The sequence below is a fragment of the Orycteropus afer genome, unplaced genomic scaffold (assembly GCF_000298275.1).
Source record: "Orycteropus afer afer isolate SDZICR_OR568_19922 unplaced genomic scaffold, OryAfe1.0 scaffold00093, whole genome shotgun sequence".
NCBI lineage: Eukaryota > Metazoa > Chordata > Mammalia > Tubulidentata > Orycteropodidae > Orycteropus > Orycteropus afer.
Genome location: NW_006921680.1, coordinates 5,628,328 through 5,643,494, shown reverse-complemented (window position 1 = coordinate 5,643,494; position 15,167 = coordinate 5,628,328). Strand labels below are relative to the sequence as shown.

Genomic DNA, 15,167 nt, shown 5'->3' with positions numbered 1-15,167 from the left:
TTCATCCATTTCAGGAGGTGGCATATGATCAAGAACCAATGGTATTGATGGAATAAGTCGAAGCTGCACTGAAGGAATTGGCAAAGAACAGGGCTCCGGAAATTGACAGAATACCCATTGAGGTGTTTCAACAAACAGATGCCCCACTGGAAGAACTCACTTGGTTATGCCAACAGATTTGGAAGACATCTACCTAGCCAACTGACTGGAAAAGATCCATATTTGTATCCATTCCAAAGAAAGGTGATCCCACAGAATGTGGAAATTATAGAACAATACCATTAATATCATATGCAAGTAAAATCTTACTGAAGATAACTCAAAAATAGTTGCAGCAGTATATTGACAGAGAGTTTCCAGAAATGCAAGCTGGATTCAGAACAGGAAGTGGATGAGGGATATCATTGCTGATGTCAGATGTATCTTAGCTGAAAGCAAAGAATACCAGAAAGATGTTTACTTATGTTTTATTGACTATGCAAAAGCATTTTATTGTGTGGATCATAACAAATTATGGATAACATTGAAAATAATGGGAATTCCAGAACACTTGATTGTCCTCATGAGGAACCTACGTACATAGATAAGGAAGCTGTCATTCAAATAGAACAAGGGGATACTGAATGGTTCAAAATCAAGAAGGGAGTATGTCAAGGTTGTATCCTTTCACCATACTTATTTAACTTGTATGCTGAACAAATAATCCAAGAAGCTGGACTATATGAAGAAGAATGTAGCATCAGTATTGGAGGAAGACTCATTAACAACCTGAGATATGTAGATGATACAACTTTGCTTGCTGAAAGTGAGGATGACTTGAAGCACTTACTGATGAAGATTAAAGACTACAGTCTGCAGTATGAATTACACCTCAATATAAAGAAAATAAAAATCCTCATAACTGGTCCAATAAACACCTTCATGTTGGATGGAGAAAAGATTGAAATTGTCAAGGATTTCATATTACTTGGTTCTACAGTCAACACCAATGGAAGCAGCAGTCAAGATATCAGACAATGTATTACATTGCGCAAATCTGATGCCAAAGATCTCTTTCAAGTGATGAAGAGCAAAGATATCTCCTTGAAGACTAAGGTGTGCCTAACCCAAGCCATGGTATTTTCAATAACCTCTTATGCATGTGACAGCTGGACAATGAATAAGGAAAACTGAAGAAGAGTTGATGCTTTTGAGTTGTGGTGTTGGAGAAGAAGGCTAATAGTACCATGGTCTGCTAAAAGAACTAACATATTTGTCCTGGAAGAAGTACAGCCAGAATGCTCCTTGGAAGCAAGAATGGCCGGACTTTGTCTCACCTACTTTGGTCATGTTGTAAGAAGAAACCATTCCCTGGAGAAGGATATCATGCTTGGTAAAGTTGAGGGTCAACAAAGAAGGGGAAGGCCCTCAATGAATGGACAGACACAGTGCCTGTAATGATGGGCTAGGTATAGCAAGGATTGTGAGGTTGGCACAAGACCAAGCAGCATTTTGTTCTGCTGTGCATAGGGTCACTATGAGTCGGAGACTACTTGAAGACACCTAACAACAACAACAACTTCCCTAATAAACCTCATAATCGTGAGTATTGTCTGTGAGTTCTGTGTGGTCATTGCAATGAATTACTGACTGTAGTAGAGAAGTAGTGTTATAGGAGGGATGGTTGGTGTCAAAATTGGTGAAAAGGCTGAAGGGTGATGGCATGTCTGGCCTCATAGGAATAAGCCTTGGGTTGCTGATGATGCTTCTATTTTCCCCTGAGGAGGTTGGAGGAGGTCAGAGGAGAATGCCACCTGCACACCCTTTTTGCATCATCCTACCACCATGACCAAATGACTGATCTTCAGTCCTCATGTGATGTCCCCCTGGGATTGACTTTCACTTGCTTAAATGGGCTGGGCTATCCCCTTGGCTGTCACTGCATCTTGGCCTAGTAGCCCCATGCCCCAAGTTTCCAGCCACTTCTGTACTTGGATGTAAAGTCATACTGTGGGATGCATGATCTGGTTCCCTGATAAGCTGCCAAAGAGGCTGAATGATACAGTGCAAAGTTATCTCCTCGTGGATAACTTTGATCAATGGAACAGGAGATATGATGACTACTTTCCATACCTTGCTTCCTCTTACAGGCTATTCCAAAACATGGTTTCTCCATATTGCTTTTCTACATGTGGCCAAGTGGGTGCACCTGCTGAGGAACCAGCTGTCTTTCTAAGTGATGGCTCATCAGGGAACAATGGCCATTCTAGTACCTAGTACTTTGCATTGCTTTGTAGTCTTCCCTGCCTCAGTCTTTTCTCTCTCACTCTCCCTTTCACTACCTGAGATTATTTATTCCTCTCAAAATAAATCTAATTGTTACCTCAAACTCTGTTTTCTAGTGAATGTGGGGTAAGGCAAAACCACTAGTAAAATTCATCAGTTACATATGTCTAAAACATAAAACTGACCAGGCTTCCCACCACTTATGATGAAAGTACCCTTAGCAAGGCAACGGTGCCCAACATGAGCTGTCATCAGCTTGTGTTTCACTTTCTGACTCACACTTAATGCTTAAGTCATTCCAGACACCTTGTAATTCTCCCCACTACCCATGCTAGGGACCACCTGTTTCTTTGTGGTTGGATGTGACATCCCCTGTTCTGAAATAATGTATCTACCTATCTTTGTTTGGTTAATTTTTTACTTAAGCTAATTGAAATCATCTGCAGTTGTCTTTCTCAATATAAATTCCTCAAGGGCAAAGAAAATGTGTTATTTTGAGCACCTAGCACAACACCTGGAATATAGTTGAGGCTCAATAAGTAGTAAAGTTCTTATGGACAAGGAAACAGAGACTCAGATAGTCCAACTGACTTACCCCCAGTGACAATGCTTGTCCATGGCAGAACTGGGACTAAGAACAAAATGTGCTCATTCTGCCACTCGTATTTCATCTCCCTAGAAAGCAGTTTTATTCCTTTCCAACACTAATTTCATTCATTCATTTATTCATTCATTCACTATTTATTAAGTGCCTTATGTATCAGGCCCTCTGGTAAATTTTAGGGATACAGGCCCTTCCAAACTTTTTGTTTCATCAGAATCTTTATAGAAGAATCTTTCAAGAACAATCACAGATTCTGTGTTTCTTTGAATAAATGTATTTGTCTTCACAGTCCATACCTGGGGGCTCAGAACACCAAACCTTTAATGAAATTCAATGATTCATTAGTATTGTCACTTAAACTCTTTGTAACTGAGCTTTTCTCATTTATCAGATGGAAATTAAAAATGAATGCCTTCTCTATCGCACAGAGTTGTAAGAACACAGAAGTAATAGATGAAAAAGTACTTTAAATATTTAAATTAAACCAAACCAAATTCACTGCCGTCCAGCTGATTTTGAATTGTAATGACCCCTCCTTGGGTTTTTGAAGTGGTATCTCTACAGAAGTAGATTGCCCAACTAGTTTGATAATGGAAAGTTTTAAAAATTTCTGTCTGTAGTAAACCTGACTCACAATAAATAAATAACTAGAATTGTCAAAATGGACTTAGAATGGCAATCTGAGATCTACAAATGGCAAAACTGAAGCTCACAGAAGTTAAATGATGGCTAGAACATGAACCACATGTCCTAACTTCCATATCAGAGCTTATAATTCTTGGCATTTAAAGCAATAAAAAAGAAAAACTACATACATTTGAATTATTTGACTTCATGAAAAGAATGTGTGATATGTGCATTTAGTGACATTTTCCTCTAAGTGTTTAATGGAAAATTCCCTGAGTTCTTAGCACTTTTTGTCTCCCATGTTTTTCCTTCTGCCATCACCCTGAGCCAGTGACCAACAACACTTCTTGGATGAAACAGCCTTGTGATTTGGGCCCCAGGTGTTTATGTATGAATGCATATATTCCCACTGAGATTCAAGAAGTAAATATTAGAATTATTTGGATTCATTTTTAATTTTAAAAATAAGGAAGATATCAAGCCTCATCAATATTTAATACATGCATTCACACAGGTAGCCAGTGCATGAGCTCTGTCACATAAGGCCTGACAGGTATTGTGAGGAAGAGTTGTTGTTGTTGTTGTTATGTGCCATTGAGTCGGACCCGACTCACAGCGACCCCTCCTTGGGTTTTCCGAGGTGATATCACTATGGTAGTAGATTGCCCAACCTTCCTTCTGAGGAATGGCAGGTGGATTTGAATCGCCACCCTTCTGTTTAGCAGTCAAGTGCCATAGGCACTACACTACCAGAGCTCTTGAGGAAGAGTAGGAGTTGCATAATGTGGAAGTTTTGATGTTGGTACCCTTACTTGCTAACTTGCTTTCACTGAACTGAAGTTGGAAGTGGATTTATGAATTATCTAGTTTGAACTAAATCTTGTAAAATGGACAATTGCCTTCAAAGATCCCAGCAAAGAAATTGTGGGTTGAAGATAATGCTAACTGAGCAAACACAAGAGATCAACACTGATAAACAAGAATATGGCCAGGATGACAATTCTACTCCAGCTATATGTCTATGTCACATACAATTTGCAAACCAATGAAGGTGTAATAAGACCTAGTAAGAGTATAGCCAAAACAACTCAAAATAAATCAAGAAGAATATGTCAGATAGAAATTTACATTTACTATCTTTAACAATGAACTTCTAAGTGTATTCGTGTCTTTAGGTATTAGCTAATGATACAAGATCATGATAAGCAAGACCCTTATAAGAAAGTTAAGCCCTCAGAACAGAAATCTAAGCTTCCATAAATTTTCTTTGGGGATGAAGACAATCTTCAAAAACATGTTTGACACAACTTTTAGTATATTTAATGCATTTCATCAACTTTTTTTTTGTGATTTCTTACGATATGAGTATTACTTTATACTAGTAAAATTAATAGGAGCTCTGTAGTGTAGTGCCTAACGCACTTGACTGTTAAGCAGAAGGCTGACGGTTCAAACCCACCAGCCACTCCTCAGAAGGAAGGTTGGGCAATCGACTTCCGTAGTGATACCGTCTCGGAAACCCAAGGAGGGGTTGCTATGAGTTGGGTCCAACTTGATGGCAAACAACAACAACAATTAAAATTAATAACAATTAATACATTATAAAATCTTATAATTAGTCGAATGTGCAATGGTATGAAAAGAGGTACATCTGCCTTTTTCAGAATTTAGTATGTAAGCACTGGAGTGTAAAGTTTTATGATTATGGAGAAGTTTTTATACCATCTTTGATATTACCTATTGCTTACTGCTATTATTACTTTCTGCTATCACTGCTGTTCAACTGTCTTTGGGGCAACTGCGTTGTCAGAGCATAATTGTGCAAACATGTAAAATTCTCTACTCATGACCTCAACGGTAAGCTGTTTAATATACATACAGTGGTGCATGGAATCTGCCTTTGGAAACTGCCTACTATATAAGAAATATTGCAATGAGTATAAATGTACTGAGAAAAATTTTAAAAAAATATAATGAGTTAAAGAAAGCGAATTGAAATCTTAACATATTGGGCTGAATTTATGAAGAACTAAGACAAGAATCAATGACATTTGCTATTCTTCACTTAAATATTGTCTATCTCACTTAGATATTTTACTCAACTCTTAGTAAGAAAAATGATGAAATATAATGATTTCGTTAAAAATAAATTACTTCATTTGGAATTTTCTGACTAGCTGTCTTTTAGCTTCAAATGAATAATCCAGCTGGATTGATCCTGTGCTTATTTGTGTAGCAAGTAAAAGAATCATAGCAGTACTGATGTTGCAAATAAGAAATATTGCAAATCTGAATCCACAGTGTCAAATATTTAAATGCATTCCCCATCAATCTTCAAAACAATATCAATTTGCTTAAGATCTAAAGTCAAAGGGCTTTTTCCTCATTTGTCACACTATACCCGAACATCTGCATACCCCACATTCTCTATTCCTCAGCATTAAATACAGAGTCATAGATTTATTTTTTATGGTTGTAGAATTTGAAAGCATTTGTTCCTCACCTTGTTGTTGTTGTTGTTATGTGCCGTCGAGTCGGCCCCGACTCATAGCGACCCCTCCTTGGGTTTCCGAGGCAGTATCACTATGGAAGTAGGATTGCCCAACCTTCCTTCCGAGGAGTGGCTGGTGGGTTTGAACCACCAGCCTTCTGGTTAGCAGTCAAGTGCTTTAGCCACTATGCTACCAGAGCTCCTTATCTAGAACTTGCCAATTTGGCATAAGTTTTTCTTATAGTAGGTCATCAATAAAAATAGTGTGGAAATAAACCTCTGGGCTCAAGCTTACACTTGTAGCACTTTGTTGTCACGGGCAGGACCAGTAGTAGCCCCTGATAACAATGCACAAATAAAGTCAGTTGCAATTCACCAACCTAAAATATATGTACCCCAAATAAATGTCACTTTACAGATAAACAAGCAGTTTCCACACTAATAAATAACGTTATAAATCTTGCTATATTGGATTGCACATAACTCCAACTGAATAAAATTGCATGACATGGGATTTACTTATTCTGCCTGTTCATAAGAACAACTTGCTCTCTGACAGCACTCATTCTTGGCAATTTACTGCAGCTGTCAGCAGCCAATTTGTTCAGATTATTGCTCTGCATAAAAGTGTAACAATCATAAGGATTTATTAGCTGATTATCATAAAGGTAGCAGTCCTAAATGCAGGTGATCAGAACGTTAAATAATTACATGGAGATTAACTTTATTTCAACTTCATTTGAAATTTGTAGTTCAGCAACAGGTAAAATTTGTTGATCAAACTTGCAATATGGTGTACATCACCTGAGTCAGTTTAGTGACTACTCGACATTTTAGTGAGCACTTCACACTACAGGAGAACATGCAGACTGAACGATTATGGTAGAATAAGCATGGACTCTGGAGTCAGGAGACCTGGGTTTGGGCCTCAGATCAATCACCCAAGTTGCATACTAGTTGAGCTACCTTTTGACTTCCTTAGAGATCACTTTTCCCATTTTGCAAAATTAATATAAAGTGAGCCATCCTTGTTACCCTCTAAAGTTGAACTACTGTATGTAATAGTACCTGTACCAAGTTAAATAGTGTCCTCCAAAATGCATGTCTTTACCAGAACTCAAAATGTGACTCTATTTGGGAATAGAGTCATTGCAGAAGAATTTAGTTAAGACGAGATCATATGGGAGTAGAGTCCTGAATCTAATATGAATAGTGTACTTGTAAGAAGCAACAAAGACAGAGGGAAGATAGCCGTGTGAAAATGGAGGAAGAGATCAGTTATGCATCTAAAAGCCGAGGAATGCTAAGGAGTGCTGGCCATCACCAGAAGTTAAGAAAAGGCAAGGAAAGATTCTACTGACTCTCAGAAGGAGTATGGCACTATTGACACCTTAATTTTTGACTTCTAGGCTACAGAACTGTGAAAGAATAAATTTCCTTGTTTGGAGCTAACTAGTTTGTAGTATTTGGTTTTGGCAACTGTAGGAAACAAATACAGTGCCCTATAAACTATAAAACATTTTATTATTATTATTTCTTTCATTCATGGTATACTTTATCCTTGTATAAAATTTAAAAATCAGATGGCATTAACTTCCTAGGTATCATAATGATAAAAATACTATGATATGAATATCTTGGTAATTTTCCCCCCAAATACAACAATTTTGTTTGTTTAAAAAAACATAAAGATTACTCAGTCACTTTTATGCTTAAATATAGAAATTATCCCCTTTTGCATCATATCCAAACACCTCTCCACATGTACACTGAAACTTTGTACCTTCCACTAAGTCACACTGTTCTAATTGCCTTTGCAGTAATGCTTGGTGTCAGATTCTGTATTTATTTAGAGAAGGAAAAGCTGTAATTTTCAGTATTTAATCAAGATCCAGATATTTAAATGCAAATTTAGCAAATATTTATTGAGCACTGATTATGTGCCAGATACCTTTCCAGGCATTGAGGAAGTAGTAGTGAATAAAACACTCAAAAATCCCTGTCCTCACGGTGTTTACTTTGTGAGGGGAAACAAATGATAAAATAGTGGAATGAATAGTATGTCAAATGCTGGTAACTTTTATGTAGAAAAAGAAGGCACAAGTTAAGGAAAGGGCCTTCAATTTGAATAGGATTGGTATGGATGCCTCCCTTAAGTGACATTTATGCACAGGCATAAAGAAGGTGAAGAGGCAAAACACAGGTCAAGAGCTGAAGTGGGAAGATGTTTGGCATGTTCAAAGAACTGCAAAGAGGCCAGTGTGGATGGATCAAAGTGGAGTGGAATAAGAGGAAGAACACTAGAAGTTGAAGGCAAAGAGGTAACAGGGTCAGATCATGAGGAGCTTTATAGGCCACTGTAAGGACTTTGGTTTTATACAGATAAGATGGGAAACAACTAAAGGGTTTTGAGCAGAGGAGTTAAATTGAATTTTTCTTATTTATGTTTTAAAAATATTTTTTTGTCTGCTATATTGGAAACAGAGTATTGTGAGTAGAGGGAAGGTAGAAAGAAGAAGACCAGTTAGGAGGCTACTGAGATTAACCACATGAAAGCTGACAGAAGTTCAGACCAGACTAATAATGATGAAAGGAGCTCTGGTGGTGTAGTGCCTAAGGCGTTTGACTGCTAACTGGAAGGTTGGGGGTTGAAACCCACCAGCCATTCCATGGAAGGAAGATTGGGCAATCTTCTTCTGTAAAGAGTTACCTCCTCAGAAACCCAAAGGGGCTGCTATGAGTTGGAATCAACTTGATGGTAGTGAGTTTGGTTTTTGGTTTAACAATGATGAAGATAGTGCGAGGTAGTGAATTCTGAATATATGTTGAGGGAAAAGTTAGTAACTTGCTGACAGGTATTGAAGAGATTGAGTTGTTGTTGTTGTTATGTGCAATCGAGTCAAACCCAACTCATAGCGACCCCTGCTTGGGTTTCCAAGGCAGTATCACTATGGAAGTAGGTTGCCCCATCTTCTTTCCAAGGAGTGGCTGGCTGGTGGGTTTGAATCGCCAGCCTTCTGGTTAGCAGTCAAATGCCTTAGGCACTATGCTACCAGAGCTGATTGAGAGAAAGTAAGAAATCAAAGATGACTCCAAGATATTTGTCCTTAGCATTAAATAGGGGAGAAGCCAGGAAGTAGAGCATATTTTGGATAAGTGGAGATCAGAAGTTTGGCTTTCTACATGCCTATTAGACTTTGAAGTAGAGCTATTACGTAGGCAGTTGGATATAAAAATCTAGAGTTCAAGAAGAGTAGACATCTTGAGTGAAGCTTTTCATTTGTAGTTGTCAACCAATAGATGCTAGTTAAAACAAAAGAGTGTGTGAAGTCACCAAGGGAGTGAGTATAAATGAACATGCCCAAGGAGGCTCTCCATAATTAATATGTGAAGGAGATGAGTAGAAATCTACAAAGGAGACCAAAAAGCAGTACACAAAATGAGGAAAACAAGGTGAGTGGTGTGCTCTGGTAGCCAAAGGAAAAAAAAGTGTCTCAAGGCTAAGGAGATGATAAGCCAAATTTTCATGCTGAATTTTGGGTATGAGATTTAACAAGTTGGTAGTCACATATGGTTTTGATAAGAACAGTTTGGGTGTGTTGTTGGAGATAAGACCTGACTGGATGGGTTCAAGCAAGAATGTTGGTAGTTGCCATTGAATCAATTCCAATTCATAGCAGCACCTCAGGTGTACAGAGTAGAACCATGCCATAGGGTTTTCAAGGCTGTGACCTTTTGGAAGCAGATTATCAGGCCTACCATCTGCTGTGCCTCTGGCTGGGTTCAATCCACCAGCCTTTTGGCTAGTAGTTGAATGCTTAATCACTTGCAACACCCAACAGCACCTTAAGTGAGAATGGAGATTAATATTCAGTGTTAAAATAGTTTTGTTTTGACACTCTAGATTTGCAGTGGTTCCTTCACTATAGCCAGTTTTGCTTTCATTATGAAAAAAAATTAATATTGATTTTGAATTTATAAAACACATATTCAAAAATCATTATATGTGGTCAACACTGGAAAATAAAGTGGACCATAACAAAACTATAGCACAATAAACTAGTCTATATAGATAATCTAATCTATACAGGCGTTTTCATATTTGGAAGTGGGTTTAGAGAGTTATCTTAAAAAAAATTGTTAGCCGTAGGTGAGGCAATATTACTCTCCATGACCCAATTTAACTTCACTCACCAGCCAACAGCCACCTTTTCAGAATAGTCTCTAATTTTTAAGTTAGTACAGACTGCTACAATGATAGCTTGCAAAAGAAGACAAAAGACCTCAGTGAAAATTCTGCTCTTATTACTTTGCCCTTGCAAGTCAAAGTTAATTGGAAGATAAATAATTATCTTCTAAACTAGTCTAGGATTTAAGAAATTCTGTTATAATCTGTAATCTCCACTGTTACCATACAATCTTTAAACAAACACAAGTAACTTTATTTGTCTGGCCCTTATGTAAAATGATATACTGTTCTTCAGTGGCAGAATGTGTTTAAGTACAACTTAATAAACGTAAAGTTTGGTATCTAGAGTTTCTGGTAGTATCTGGGCATCAAATTAGACTTGAAATTATGGTTCACCACAGTCATTTCCTTTCCCTAAAACAAGCATCTTTGTTAAATTAGCAGACTTTACCACAAGATTCTGTAGTCCATTGTTGTTTTACCTCAAAATTCAAAAATAATTTCCCTCATTGTATAAAATTGTTTAAACTGATATTCCAAAACTGTACTAGGAGTCATCTGGTCTACACCTGTGCTCTTATTTCTGTACTCTAAAACTTTTTGACTCAAATTACTTTCATAGACAATTAGGCCTATGAAATAGATTTCTTATTCTTTCAAAATCCCCATAAGACTTTCTTAGTTCCCTCAGGTATCAAGAGAAGTCTCTGATGGTCTTTTATACAGCCATTTGTGACTGTTTTCTCAAAATCTGCGAAAATATGGGCAAACCCTGAAAACAGGTTAAAAAACAGAAACAAAAACAAACTCAGTGCCAACGAGTCCTTTCTGACTCATAGTGACTTGACAGCACCTAGCAACAAGAAGTCTGGTAGCATAGTGGCTCAGGAACTTGACCGCTAACCAGAAGGCTGGCAGTTCAAACCCACCAGCCACTCCTTGGAAGGAAGATAGGGCAATCTACTTCTGTAGCGATACTGCCTAGGAAACCCAAGGAGGGGTCACTATGAGTTGGGGCCGATTTGATGGTACACAACAACAATGAAAAAAGAATTTTTTAAACAGATTATTCAATACACCAGTGTTTATTTTAGTATTGTTTCATGGTTTTGATACAAAAAGATATATATAACTATCAAAAAATATAAAAATAGTCTTTAAAGTAAGAAAATCATTAATATGTTTCAAACAGTTACTCAAAATAACCTTGGCTTTGTGGAGATGCTATGCTAGCTTCAGAAGACCTCTTTCTTCACTGCATTATCAGATTAACATGGATCTGCATAACTTAACATACTTCCTTCACTAATTTTTGGGAACTCTTTACAGATTGGTGAACTCCTAAGAGATTAGAAAGATTCTCTACTTTGTAGGGAGTTGAGGGAAATAATGCATTTTATGCTCACAATATGCTTTATAAAAATAAATATTATCTCAGATCACTTTACAGGCTATGAGTGCGGTCTTTGTTCCTTTAAGTATTTAATAGCAGACGAGATTCCTCTTTTTCAACTCCCAGAACTTTTACACACAATATTTCTGACATCTGGAGAAGATTTCTGGATAGCCAATTGGAACAGCTTCGTCCATCAACTGGTCAAAACTGCCACCTATTGGTCAGTCTTCAAATATACTTTTCAGTTCATGCAAGCATCATTGTCTTACCATGGTAAAATCTCTTCCTTCAAAACAGTAAAGGGCAATTACAATAACCAGACTTAACACAAAACTTAACAAATCTACCCTATCTTAGGTGAACAAAAACTGAAACTTCACAAACCTGCCAATAAAATCATCCCTTTTCCCAGCATCTTTGTCCCAAGCAGTGATATCAATGATTCCTCCTCTTTCTTCATAGAGATGAAAATCAAACTGTTCCCTCCACTGAGGATTCAAAGTTTTTGGCATAATCTAGAAAAATAAAAAAATCCATCAATATTAGTCTTTAAAAATTTTAATTTATTCACAAAATCAAAGTTTAGGTACTACCTAAAAAACCATGTTAGTGTACTATTTGAGCAAAAGATCCAGACATTATGGAAATGAGTTTGTAACATCTTTATTGCTTATCTTCTGAAAGAATCCTAAAGCATACATCCTGAAACTCAAAAGGCACCGCCTGATCATCCTGAATAGCAGATAAGAGATATGAATTATATAGAAAAGGAAAATAGACTATAAATGAAAATAGTTCCCTCAGATACTATCATTTCTTTTAAATAATCATGGTTAATGGATGAAGACACAGAAGTCGTATGCATTCATCTCATAACAGAGGAAGATGAGAGTTCCCAGAGTTTTTCTTTTTCTTACTCCTCTCACATACTGAAATTCTGAGTTGAATATGTCCAAACTAGACAATGAAGTTCTGTGAGAGTGTGAGGAAAAAGTAAATCACTTTGGGGTGGGCAGGTAAACTTTTCCTCAGAGTTATAGCACTGATGTGTCATCTCCATTTTATATGTGGAGAGACTGAGGCCTGGAGTTTAAGTGGCCAAGCTAAAGTCACTAGTTAGTATCTACAGACTAACTCAAGATTTTGACTACACCTTCAGAATTTTCTCCAAGGCCATGCTCAAAAAATGTTTCCCAATTAAAAAATAAATATATTATTACATATATATATATATGGACCTCTGGTAGCATAGTGCCTAAGGCATTTGACTGCTAACCAGAAGCCTGGTGGTTCAAACCCATCAGCCACTCCTTGGAAGGAAATTTGGGCAATCTACTTCCATAGTGATACCGCCTCGGAAACCCAACGAGGGGTCGTTATGAGTCGGGTCTGACTTGATGGCACATAACAACAATATATATATAATCTCCATGTTACAGATACAAGAATGATGTGTCCTAAAAATCAAAAGGCACCCCTTGATCATCCTGAATAGCAGATGAGAGATACGAATTTTATATATTTTTATAATATATATATAAATTTATGAATGTCTACATTTTTATAATATATATATGTACATATGTAGAAATTCATATTTATGTATATATATATATGTGTGTGTATATATATATACCATTTTGTAACTTCAAGTAGCAAAATAAGATATCTGATTGAATCAGTGAACAATGTGATCTATATTGATGTATTTTGAAATTCTATCTACCATTGGAGTAAACAAAATTTATGTTTGTTCCCCTGGTCTTTCTTTTTAGCAAGGGAGCATCTACAGCCCTTTTCTCTTTTTAATGTATGACAGACAAATCTTCAGATGTAAAGAGTTTGAAAGTAATGAAGTATGGTATGTGCAAAGGTAATGCTAATGAATCACAATTTTTAAAGTTCATAATCTGAAATTAATCAGCAATAGATCATGGAAGGAAAGAGCAAAAAGAGACACGTGTCCACAGCTGGGTTTTATATTTCATATCTAAAGAGCAGCACTATAAAAATAAGTAATGTTTTAAGCCTACTAGAACATGGAAATGGTGTTAATTGGTAAAGGAAATGATAGAAGTGGTCATAGATATCTATTTTTAGAATCAATAGCTTCTTCCCAATACATTATTAAGCCCCATGGTGGGAAAAATATAGATGGCACCAGAGGAATGCTGTGATAATTCAAATGTCTCATAATGGGCTCAGATGAACTACTATGGTGTTTTGGAGAGCAGTTCATCTTACTTATTTGGCCTTATACAATCAAACTTTTCAGTTTTCTTTTTCAGGATTGTCTTCCTTTTATGATTTTGTCAGGTCATAAATCATGCCTTCCTTTTTCATGTCGGCATTCAATAAGGTAACCAATCACCGAGCTAGTGAGCTTCTCATCTGCTAATGAGCCAATCTGTGATATTTCTAACCACTTTATATACTGACTAGGAGCCCTGGTGGTGCAGTGTTTAAAGTGCTCAGCTGTTAACTGAAAGATCAGTGGTTCAAACCCACCAACTGCTCTGTGGGAGCAGTCTGCTTTCATACAGATGACAGCCTTGGAAACCATATGGGGTCTCTATGAGGATGAATTGATTCAGCAGCAATGTTTTTTTGGTTGATTTAAGTACTGATGAAAACTCTGAGGGCTAGAAGAAACTTGGGCAGACATTTATCAAAAACTCACAAAAAAAGATGACACCAAGGTGAAAGAATTTCATCAGAGCAGAATGTGATCTTTAATACAAGATGAATGTAATAATTTGTCCCAAGCTATCTATGAATATTGACTATAAGAACTGACCATTACAGAGGTCTTATTTGAATAAAACACAGATAAGACATGTGCCCAAAAGATGACGACTATGATTTTTACTATTATTACTTCCGTCAATAATAAAATAATAGCATTGATATAATATTATTACTACTAATGGTAGTAAATGACAGTAGATATTTGTCTTTTTGTTTATAAATAAATAAAAAAACCTTGCAGTATGCATTGGTACTCATTAGTTTGAATAAAATGACTCATAAAGATGTACAAAAATGTTTTGTCATGTAAAATAATGCTATTTGCAATGCTCATACTACTAGCAGTAATAGTAGTGATACTAACAAGCCAGTAGTTTTGAGTATTTGATATACCTGGCATTGACCTATGTTCTTTGAAGTTTTTAAAAAACTTTCATAGCCATGCTTAAAGTGAGGTAGTTCTATTATTTGTTTTATGTTTGATGAAATTGAGACATGGAGAAGTTAAGTATTTTCTCACTTACTGTCCTTGAGTCGGAGCCGACCCCTAGCGACCCCTCCTTGGGTTTCCGAGGTAGTATCACTAGGGAAGTAGATTGCCCAATCTTCCTTCCAAGGAGTGGCTGGTGGGTTTGAACCACCAGCCTTCTGGTTAGCAGTCAAGTGCCTTAAGCACTATGCCACCAGAGCTTCCATTCCCATGCTCATATAACTCATAAAGTAAGAAATGCAATATAAATGTTGGTCTTGTTATCTGAGGCTGATATTAAAAAGATGGTCTATTAAGTATTTTACAAAGTATCTAGTGTTTTCATCTTTCAATGTATGACTTTTAACCAACCACTGC

At 36.8% G+C, this 15,167-nt stretch overlaps 1 protein-coding gene across 1 annotated transcript in view; it reads right to left on the bottom strand.

Annotated features, from left to right (window-relative positions):
• MCTP1 (multiple C2 and transmembrane domain containing 1) overlaps positions 1-15,167 on the bottom strand; it is an 894,856-nt gene that overhangs the window by 235,630 nt on the left and 644,059 nt on the right. The window contains exon 10 of the mRNA XM_042781174.1: positions 11,957-12,087. Coding sequence (XP_042637108.1) covers positions 11,957-12,087 — 131 coding nt within the window. The remainder of the gene's footprint in view (positions 1-11,956; positions 12,088-15,167) is intronic.